The sequence below is a fragment of the Panicum virgatum genome, chromosome 5N (assembly GCF_016808335.1).
Source record: "Panicum virgatum strain AP13 chromosome 5N, P.virgatum_v5, whole genome shotgun sequence".
In the NCBI taxonomy this organism is placed as follows: Eukaryota; Viridiplantae; Streptophyta; class Magnoliopsida; order Poales; family Poaceae; genus Panicum; species Panicum virgatum.
This window is the reverse complement of record NC_053149.1, coordinates 47,101,042-47,112,791: the sequence shown is the minus strand read 5'-3', so window position 1 is coordinate 47,112,791 and position 11,750 is coordinate 47,101,042. Positions and strand designations below refer to the sequence as shown.

General features: G+C 49.0%; 1 protein-coding gene across 1 annotated transcript; it reads left to right on the top strand.

Moving 5' to 3' along the window:
• Positions 1 to 9,218: 9,218 nt before the first annotated feature.
• On the top strand, positions 9,219 to 10,933 carry LOC120676817 (transcription repressor OFP3-like). The gene has a single exon (XM_039958139.1). It carries the CDS (start codon positions 9,225 to 9,227, stop codon positions 10,683 to 10,685), a length of 1,461 nt encoding a protein of 486 aa, XP_039814073.1. The 5' UTR covers positions 9,219 to 9,224; the 3' UTR covers positions 10,686 to 10,933.
• Positions 10,934 to 11,750: the final 817 nt, after the last annotated feature.

The window sequence follows — 11,750 nt, the reverse complement described above, 5'->3', positions numbered from 1 at the left end:
GCAGGCGTACACGCCGCCGCCGGCATATTTTTTCATTTTCTGATCGATCGGCTTGGTTTGGGGATCGGACTCGTTTGGTGTGCAGGTTGCTAGCCTCTGCCGGGCTGGACCGGCAGGGGCCAGTGACACCCGTATGGACCACGCTACTAGTTCGCTGTGTGTCCCCTGTGTGACCACTAATGAGCAACACTCACCACTGGCCGTTGTTTTCCAGCGCGGTGCTATTGTTTTCCACGTGCACAGTTTACATACCCGGCCAGCTGAGGAAGATGGTGAGGATCGCGTCACATGAAACTTGCGATAAGATATGGATGTCAAGTGGCATATGTGTTCGATGCCATGGGAATAATGAAAGTGGCAGTTTAGGGTGTCACCTGCATGGCTGCATTTGGAAGAACAGGAACCAGTGCAAGTAGCGTTGGAGAAATAGACAACTGTAAGTTTAAATTCCGAATTAGATTTATCATGACGAGAATTAAACCTAGTATGCATGACTCTAATATACTAGACAATACGTATATCATAAACATGATCTCAGAAAATATGATTATGAAACAGATCTGATCACAAAATACGTACTGTGCGGGAGCCGCCGGGAAGACGAAAGGCTCAGACGAGACGAAGACGGTCCTTCGAACGGAGCGCAGCAACCGGCGTTGCAGACGACGGTACGCCGCAGCTCCTGACTTGGACGGAGGACGAGCCGTGGCAAAGAAGATGAGCAGTCGCGCTTAGCACTTCCCAAAAACCTTATTCGCCCTCTCCCGGTGCAGGATCACAAGAGCGAGCGGTTCCGGAGACCTGCTCTCCCCTTCGCCGGTGCACGCCGTCGTTCGGAATGGATTAGACTATGATGGCGGCGCAGCAGCGAGAAAGAGGCAAAACTCTAGGTTTGTAATCCTAGCTCAGTTTTGTAACTTTAGCTTGAGTTGATGTGTACTCTAATGATAGCCTATGGGTTAGATATATAGGAGATCCATAGGACCTCCTCAACTTCCCCTAGCTTTGTAGGATTAAAAGTTTGCACCCTAGCTCACTTCCTTCATGAACCATGGGCCTTTGAGATTTATTTGGAATTTCTTAAATTGTTCATGGGCCTAGCCCAAATTCCATCAATCCCCCACCAGATCTCAAATACCCATCAGAGATTTTGCCTGTCTCTCACTACTGTTTATATACCAGTCTTTCAGCAAGGACTATTAAGTTGAACTCTCGCTTAGAGCATCAAGCTACACTCATTCACAACTTGAACAATGGACTAAGCCTTGAATTGCAAGTTTTGTGCGAACAAGATTCACTCAAAGCCCGAACCAGTACACGGCAGCCAGTAGCCTGCTCCGCGATTGGAGCATATACGTCGTACTCCCTGGTCTCTTCATGAGTTTACTAGAGATCACCCAAATCTCACAGACTGCGATGTTACACGGCAGCCAGTAGCCTGCTCCGCGATTGGAGCATATACGTCGTACTCCCTGGTCTCTTCATGAGTTTACTAGAGATCACCCAAATCTCACAGACTGCGACGTTAGACAGTCAAACTCATATAGGTGTGTTCTTTCAAGAATGCTCTATAGGACAGCACCTTTGCTCATTAGAGCCAACAGAAACACATTAAGGCAAATAGCCAACCTGCCTTACAGCAACTGAGAGTATTGAATCTTTTCTTAGAGAAGGTTTAACCATTACTCTCCTCAGTTCACCATCAGCCTGTTCTCCCCAAGTCCTAATTCACGGAATCTCCGATCACATAGTTTGGGTTACCACTGTAGCAACTTATACGGGTCTCATACCCATCTCCCTTGATGCACTATCTATCACATTCTGTGATAATCCTTTTGTAAAGGGATCTGCTAGGTCTTTGTCTGTTTGAATATAAGTCACACTTATCACTCTGGAGTTTCTCAACTTTCTGACAGACTTCAGCCGCCTTTTAACATGTCTTGATGACTTTGCATTATCCTTAGCACTGTTCACTTTGACTATCACTGTTTGATTGTCACAGTTCATAAGGATGGCCGGCACTGGTTTCTCAACCACAGGCAAGTCCATCAAGAGCTCACGCAGCCACTCTGCCTCAACAGTGGCTGTGTACAAAGCAGTAAGTTCTGCTTCCATGGTTGATCGCATCAAAATGGTCTGTTTGCAAGACCTCCATGATATCGCACCACCTCCAAGGGTAAACACATACCCACTCGTGGCATATAACTCATTAGCATCAGATATTCAATTCGAATAACTATATCCCTCAAACACAGCACGGTGCCCAGAATAGTGAATCCCATTACTCATAGTACCTGCTAGATAGCGCATAACCCTTTCAAGTGCATGCCAATGATCAGTACCCGGGTTTGACATGAACCTGCTCAATTTGCTCACAGCAAAAGATATGTCAGGTCTCGTTGCGCTAGCTAAGTACATGAGTGAACTAATAATCTGCGAATATCTCAGTTGATCTTTGGCAATTTTCCTGTTTTTTCTCAACATCACACTGGGGTCATAAGGTGTTGGAGAAGGCTTGCTGTCGATATAGTCAAAACGGCTCAAGATATTTTCCACATAATGGGATTGTGAAAGAGTAATCTCATTCTCAACCTTAATAAGCTTGATGTTAAGGATAACATCAGCTTCTCCCAGATCCTTCATATCAAAGCTCTTTGATAGAAAAGACTTGACCTCATTGATCACATCAATGTTTGTGCCAAAGATCAGTATGTCATCCACATACAAGCATAATATCACTCCTCCACCCCCACCATAGCGATAGTACACACATCTATCAGCCTCATTAATGACAAAGCCTGCAGAAGTTAAATTCTGTCGAACTTCTCATGCCATTGCTTAGGTGCTTGTTTCAACCCATACAAAGATTTCAAGAGCTTACACACCTTGTTTTCTTGACCTTTCACTACAATTCCATCAGCCTGATCCATGTAGATCTCTTCATCCAACTCTCAATTTAGGAAAGCTGTCTTAACATCCATCTGATGAATGATAAGACCATATGAGGCAGCCAAGGAAATTAATGCTTGAATAGTGGTCAATCTAGCAACAGGTGAATAAGTGTCAAAGAAGACTTCGCCTTCCTTTTGTGTGTACCCTTTAGCAACAAGCCGAGCCTTGTACTTGTCAATAGTACCATCAGGCTTAAACTTTTTCTTGAATATCCACTTACGTCCTACTGGCTTGCAACCATAGGGTCGTTTAGTGAGCTCCCATGTCCCATTAGAAAGAATTGAGTCCATCTCACTTTCGACTGCTTCTTTCCAATCATCTGCATCTGAAGATGCATATGTCTCTGCAATGGACGTAGGAGTATTGTCCACAAGGTACACAGTGAAATCGTCAATCCTTTGTCTCTTGCTCCTTCTAGGAGCTTCATTGTCATCCTTCTCTAGGACATGCTCATGTTCATCGGATTGTTCAGAAGACTCGATAGGTGCTGCAGGTTGAGAAGTTATTTCTGTCGAAAATCTAGAATTGCTATGCATATCTTTTATAGGAAAAATATTATCAAAAAATATTGCATCACGAGATTCCATAATAGTATCAACATGCACATCTGGTATCTCAGATTTAACCACTAAGAATCTATAAGCAATGCTCCTCTGAGCATATCCTAGAAAGACACAATCCACTGTCTTAGGTCCCAACTTGCGCTTCTTTTGGAATAGTCACATTAACTTTCGCTAAGCACCCCCACGTGCGCAGATAAGAAAGTGATGATTTTCTCCCATTCCACATCTCATATGGAGTTTGATCTTGATTCTTGTTTGAAACTTTATTCAAGACATGACACAAAGTCAATACAACCTCCCCCCACCATGCCTTAGAAAGACCAGCTATGTCTAATATGGAGTTAACCAAGTCAGTCACCATGCGGTTTTTCCTCTTGACAATCCCGTTTGATTCGGGAGAATAGGGAGGCGTCCTCTCATGAATAATTTCATGCTCCTCACAGAATTCATCAAATATTTTGGGAAAATACTCGCCACCATGATCTGACCTTAGACGCTTGATCTTTCTCTCTAGTTGATTCTCAACTTCAGCTTTATAGATTTTAAAGTAGTCTAACGCTTCGTCCTTAGTTCGCAACAAATAAACATAACAAAATCTAGTCGCATCGTCAATTAACGTCATGAAATATCTTTTCCACCTTTTGTCAACACACCATTCATCTCACATAGATCAGAATGTATGAGTTCTAGAGGTGCCAAGTGTCTCTCCTCAGCAGCCTTGTGAGGCTTTCGAGGTTGCTTTGATTGCACATAACTATGGCACTTAGAACTTTTGGCAATGGAGAATTTCGGAATTAAACACATGCTGAAAAGCCGAGACATCAAACCAAAATTAACATGACACAAACGTGAATGCCAAACACTCGCATCATCGCTAACATTGCCACAAATATGGTTCACCGACTTATTACAAAAATCAGCAAGAGAAAAGCGGAACAAGCCTCCGCAATCATAGCCTTTACCAACGAATTGTTCATGTTTCGACATGACAAACTTATTGGACTCTGACACTACCTTAAACCCGTCCTTGCATAGGACTGACCCGCTGACCAGATTCTTGTTGATAGTAGGCACATGATGCACGTTCCTCAGCTGCACGATCTTCCCCGAAGTAAACTTCAGATCTACCGTGCCAACACCATGAACAGAAGCATGTGAGCCGTTCCCCATCAGCACGGAGAAGTCCCGGACGGTCTGGTAAGAAAAAAACATAGAGATGTCAGCACACACATGAACATTAGCACCCGTATCAAGCCACCAACTCGTGGATTGAAAAACTAAAAGAACTGTAGGTAAATTACCGTACCCATCTCCAGTGTTGCTCATGGTCACCATGTTGACATCCTTGGACTCATTTGCTTTCTTGGCCCTGCGGTTTGCCCGATCTGGGCACTCCTTGGAGAAGTGTCCAAGCTTACCACATGCATAGCACTTTTCCAAAGCCTTCTTCTTCTTGAAGGTAGTGGTCTTGTTAGGCTTGTTGTTCCCTTTATTCTTGCCATGTGGGAACTTTTGGACCAGGTTGGCGCTGGACTGACCTTGATCTCCTTTCTCAGGCACGTCCTTCTTCCGAGCCTTCTCCTCAACATCAAGAGTCGCTATCAGATTTTCAACTGATATCTCCTGTCTCTTGTGTTTCAGAGTTGTGGCGAAGTTCCTCCACTGGGAAGGTAACTTTGCAATAATGCATCCAGCCACAAACTTGTCGGGAATAGGACACTTAAGGAGATCAAAATCCTTGACAATGCACTGCACCTCTTGCGCCTGTTCCACCACAGAACGGTTATTCACCATCCTGTAGTCATGGAAACTCTCCATGAGGTACAGTTCATTGTCCGCATCTGTTGCATCATACTTTGCAACCAGAGCATCCCACAACGTCTTCGCCTCTGTCTCATCAATGTACACACGGACTAATCCGTCTGACAGATTGCTAATGATACATCCGACAAAGAGATTATTGGCCTCATCGTACTTCTTCTGCTCTTCAGCAGTAAGTACGCCCTCATGCTTGCCAAGTCTCATGTCCCAGATGTGCATAGCAGTAAACCAGAGGCGAACCTTGGACTTCCAGATCTTAAAGTTCACGCCAGTAAACTTTTCTGGCCTCAGTGACTCAGCGAAACCAGCCATTGTTAAATCAACAGATTATCTATATTAAGATTTTTGGATTGTTGGAGAAATAGACAATTGTAAGTTTAAATTCCGAACTAGATTTATCATGACGAGAATTAAATCTAGCATGCATGACTCTAACATACTAGACAATACATATATCATAAACATGATCTCAGAAAACATGTATGAAACAGATCTGATCACAAAATACGTACAGTGCGGGAGCCGCCGGGAAGATGAAAGGCGCAGACGAGACGAAGACGGTCCTTCAAACGGAGCGCAGCAACTGGCGTTGCAAACAACGGTACGCAGCAGCTCCTGACTTGGACGGAGGACGAGCCGTGGCGAAGAAGATGAGCAGTCGCGCTTAGCGCTTCCCAAAAACCTTATTCGCCCTCTCCCGGTGCAGGATCACAAGAGCGAGCGGTTCCGGAGACCTGCTCTCCCGTTCGCCGGTGCACGCCGTCGTTCAGGATGGATTAGACTATGATGGCGGCGCAGCAGCGAGAAAGAGGCAAAACTCTAAGTTTGTAACCCTAGCTCAGTTTTGTAACTTTAGCTTGAGTTGATCTGTACTCTGATGGTAGCCTATGGGTTAGATATATAGGAGATTCATAGGACCTCCTCAACTTCCCCTAGCATTGTGGGATTAAAGGTTTGCACCCTAGCTCACTTCCTTCATGCACCATGGGCCTTTGAGATTTATTTGAAATTTCTGAAATTGTTCATGGGTCTAGCCCAAATTCCATCTAGTATCAGCTTTTACTGCATGTCCAAACTAAGGTCTTGTTTGGCTCCAGGACTTTTTTCAGAAGTCCCTATCACATCAAAAGGAATCTTACTATTTTATAGTATTAAATAAAATCTGTTTATAAATGTTTTTTGATAGCTGAGTGCTTTTTCGCGAGACGAATCTAATGAGCCTAATTAATTCATAATTTGCTACAGTGATGCTACAGTAACCATTCGCTAATCATAGATTAAGATACCTCATTAGATTCGTCTCGCAGTTTAGCCCCAGGGTTTTGCAGTTAGTTTTATAATTAATATTTATTTAATACTTCGAAATACTAAAAAATCCCTAGGACTTTTTTAAAGTCCATGTTTCTAAACACCCCCTAAGATTGCTATAAACGAGAGCAGAAGTTGTACCTGCTGCCCCATATCTTAAAATTGAGCCATTTCAGGAGCGGGTGGTTTCTCTCTCTTTTTTTTCTTCTTAACGATGTGTCAGGCCTTCCGCCTTTGGTGTTCACATGCCAGTGTCAGGGGGAGTTGAACACAGCTCTGATGGCGTACGTGTTGAAATTAGGTCACGGATATGGTTGGCCACAGTGCGAATATAGATGCTCCGATCCCAGCAAGCAGGGCATCTCTCTCCCACCAGCTAGCGCCACCGCAACTAAGCTCGGCCTGTGACACGCCGAGACAACCAAGAAACCAACAAAGATCTCTCTCCCCCCCTTCTCCATTTCTCCTCCATAATATAATCATTGCTAATCCAGGAGGTCGTCTTCGTCTTCCTCTCGTCACCACACCCATGCCGTGCTTTCACTTTCTCCTGGAAAGCAGCTTACTGCGAGGCATGACGCTTGCATAGTCGTCGTTGCATGCCCGGCCTTTGTTCTTGGCCATTGACGCCGCATCCTCAAGTCCGATCCGATCCCCACATGGTTTTGAATTCCGCCATGACTTCCTTTTTTCTCTCTCGCAGGCGCCGGGTCTCCTGGGCGCCGCAGGCTCCAACCTGTTTCTTTCCTGGTGTAAGCTTCCCCTCCGCGGACTTAGCGCTGTACCCGCATGGGTTCACATTACACGGGCGCCTACGCCCGCCCGCCTAACCTTTTGGCACGTTACCGCGAGGAGCCATTGAGCAGGACACGGGCGCATACGATTCCGTAACAAACCGATCGAGCTGCGGCATCGGGAGCCGCAGCACACACCGTCTTACATTCCGCTACCTCCTAATCGTGTGGCTACAAACTCCGTGCCGTGGAGGAAAAAATTAAAGGATCTCGCCTGGAGAGGAGCGAGATTAGGCCGTTGGGTTTGTTTCGCCCTCGCTGAAACTCCGTGCCCGCGCCTTGCATCGTTTGAAACCAGAGCGAGGGACGGGTGGATGGAGCATGGAGGAACGGATAGTAGGTATCCTCGCTAAGGGCAATCCCAACCCAAAACACTACTAGTAGTTTCTATATTTGTCATGTCATATAGATACTACTCATAGAAACTATATTTCTAATGGATGATTTCTTTAAAATAAATTGATATCCAGTCATATTTCTTCTCTCTTTTCTCCCTCTAATCACCTCTTCTTTTGTCTTGATTTTCGTGTAGACATGGTTTCTTATATGAGACTTGATTTCTTCATTTTTTTTTCTCCTCGTTAACTCATCTGACAACTCAATTTTTTATTTATGTGGTACCATATTTAATGTTATGGAAATCAATTGAGTTGGAGGGTTGGAACTGTTCTAGAACTCCGTGCCCGTCCTAGTAGATCGGGGAATGTCTGCTTGCGTTTGGTGCTCCCGCACTGTCCCCGATAACAAAGGCGCGTTGAGGTCAGGAAGGCGAGCGTCCGGCCTCTTGCTGCCGGCGCATCAATCGGGGAGATTGTGCGTGCCACCTCATGAATTGCGAGGACGCATCGACTAATCCGTCCACCTCTGACGATGACGCAAGTCCAGTACAACTACTTACAGTACGACTCTAATAATGAAAGGAGCAAGGAAAGATGCCTAAAACTGACGGCGGCCACGGCGCGGCGTGGCATCCACCTCACCCATCACGACCCGTGCGGCGCGCGCGCGCAGCCGGTCAACGGGGCCACCCCGGCCGACACGGCACGCCGCGGCGGCCGGCGGGAGGACCGCTCGACGAACGTACCAGCAGGCCACCGCCTGGGTCCTGCAGGCACGCACGGCGTCGTCGTCGATCGGGCAGCCCGGCCGGCAGCGCCGTACTGCCCCCTCCTCGTTGGCTTGCGCTTGTTCTCTGCACCCACCGACGTGGCGGCGCTGTGCCTGACTGATCGCTGCTCAGATCAGTGTTATGTTCATGCACACCCCCCGGCCGCGCGGTTCCCCTGCGGGGAGGCGGCCAGAGGCCGTGCGTGCTCACTGCTCACCTACCATGATCGTACTGTCCGCCGTTATAACGGCCCGACCCGAGATAATAGCTAAGATCTATTTTACATTTTGAGTAAATCACACCTGTTAAATAACTCTCTCAGAGACCGGCTATTTATAAGCTGGTTCAACTCCCTCACCTCTGATACCCCTGTAACGACCCGACCCGAGATAACGGCTAAGATCTATTCTAGATGTTGAGTAAATCACATCTGCTAAATAACTCTCTTGCGCTTTCGTCCTCGTTTCGCGCAAATGGTTCGAACCGGAGTTACTAGCTTCCCAGAGACCGGCTATTTAAGCTGGTTCAACTCCCTCACCGTTTCCAGTCAGTTTGGGACTAAAAGTTATGTGCCGCGGCGCTACAGTAGCATTGCTACGTTAACTCGCGCGGCGCATCAGCCCGTGGGCTGTGACAGCCATGGACGGCAGGAAGCATATGCGTCGCTGCACAGTACTGATGCATGCACACAGCCTGTTCTATTTGCAACTTGCTTCGGGGTCACGGTTTTTTCTACCTTCCGGTATTTTTGAAGCCTCCCCTACGTACCCTAGCAGTACACAATCCTACGGGCAACACGTGGCTAAGAAATCTCGGCGGATTCTTCTTCTACTCGACTACTCGCTTCGCCCTCCCTTATTAAGCCAAAGCAAAGCAAGAAGCTGCGAGGCGAGTGTGAGCCGGCGGCCAGCGAGGGACACCAGAGAGGCAGAGACAGGACACACGTCTCCGCCGTTCACGTCAACCGCTGAGGCCGTAGCGCGCGCGCGCGCACACACACACACCGCGATGCACACGCCATTCATGGACAAGAGCCCCCGCCACCGGGACAGCGCCGGCGGCCGCCTGAAGCAGCGGCTCGCGCAGATCCTCACGCGCTCCTCCTGCACCACCAACACCACGTCCGCCGGCGCCGCCAGCGCGGGCACGGCCTTCGTCAGCCTCGCCCGGGGCGGCGCCGCCTTCTCCCCGCGCCAGCCGGAAGCGCCGCCCTCCCCGTACTTCTGCACCCCCTGCACCTACAAGCGGCCCACTCCCGAAGGCCTCGCGCACCGCTGCCATCGCCGCCGCACCCGGAGCGCGTCGCTCGTCCACATATCCGTGGACTGCACCGGCGGGGCCGCGGGCGCCTCCTCGGGCCGGCGCTCGGTCCACTCCGACGCGCCGCTGCTGCAGCACCTGTCGGTGCCGGCGAGGGACGTGAGGAATCGGAGCAAGGGCGGCGGCAGGGGCAAGCCCGCGGCGCGGTCCCCGTCGGCGTCGAGGCGGCACCTGTCGTCCTCCTCCGCCTCGTGGGGCCGCGCGCGGCGGCCCCGGAGCACGCCCGCGCCGTACGGCTGGTCTCCCTCCTCCTCCTCCTCCTCCTCCTCCGCGACGGACGACGAGGTCGCGCCGTCCAGCAGCAGCGACGGGGAGGCGGGCGGCGAGGAGGCCGAGACGAGGACGCTCTTCTCCTCCCTGAGCCTCTCGTCCGACTCCTCCGAGTTCTACCGCAGCAGCACGAGGAAGGGCCGCAGGAGCACGACGGCTCGCCGCGCGCTGCCAAGAAGTACCGGCGAGGTAGCCCCAGGCGACGCCTTCCGGCCGCTGGTGTCGGTGGAGACGAGGAAGCACAGAGGACTCGACGAGAGGAAGAAGAAGGGAGAAGATGGGGTGATGAGCGTCAAGAAGCCGATGGGCGCCGCGGCAGAGGAGACGAAGACAGCCGGCGCGGGCATGGCGGTGGTGAAGCGCTCGAGGAACCCGTACCTGGACTTCCGTAGCTCGATGGTGGAGATGGTGGTGGAGCGGCGCATCGGCAGCGTGGGGTGGATGGAGGAGCTCCTGGGGTCGTACCTCTCGCTCAACTCCCCGCGCCACCACCCGGCCATCCTCGCCGCCTTCGAGGACGTCTGGGAGGCCGTCTTCGGCGAGGAGTGACCATTCGGATGGCCGATCTACACCGGGATGATCGTTGTTCCGTGGTTGAGCAGAAGTGCAGAACAGAGGTGTGCAGATGCTGGGAGATGATCGATCGACGTGTTGATGCGCAGCTTGGTCGTGGTGTTGTATGTACTATGTACTACGTGCCAATGCATAAATTGGCATGATCATGCCATCGGAATGCTGCGGTGCTCATGTAACGAATTAGCTAAATGATGATAATCGAGCGGCTTGTTTTTTTTTCACTTCCATTTTCCCGGAATTTGTTGATGCCTTGGTGATCCTCATTTCGAACATATTAATAAGTCATTATTCATGCCGATGTGCGCGAACCACGTGAAGCTGTGGCGAACTTGCAGCCGAGGAGGGTGAATCAAGGACAAAGGCCTATATAATGAGATCTTAAGGCATATACTCGAGAAATACAAAACGCAAGATGCATAGAAATTGAGTGTTTAAAGAAAGAACAATGTAACATCATTAGCCACGTACCGGAATAAAAGTGTACCGCCACTATACTCTCCGAGGTTTTCTTGGAAAGAAAACCGTTGCTTGGAGTTCTAGTGCCAAGAACAGCAAGCCTTCCAGGCGAGCTAGAGCCGGTAGCATGGCATCAAAGTTGAACCGCGCGCATATCTCTGCGCGACAGAGAAAAGCATACGCCGGCCGGTTCCAACGAAAACAGAGTCCCCTCTCCTCGCCAAATTTGGTGCGCTGCACCCGCTTCATCAGCACGTCGCACGGTAGCAACAGGAGCAACATGCCAACAGCTTACTACTCCTGCAAAAAGGAGCACTGGACGGATTATACTTTTCAGACAGAAAGAAAACGTTTGGGATTACGCGATGGCGTCAGGACGCACGTACGGAACATCTTTCGAGTCCAGAAAACTAGCAAGGTGTTTTTTTTCTTCATTCTCTCATCTCTAGTTTTATTAAATTTCTTGAATATATATGAACCCATATTATCTTACAGCTACTGCATTTATTTTCCCATCACGTATCACATACAGAATTTACAATTTTCCATTATAGCTAGCAAGATACAGTCTTCTCCTCTATA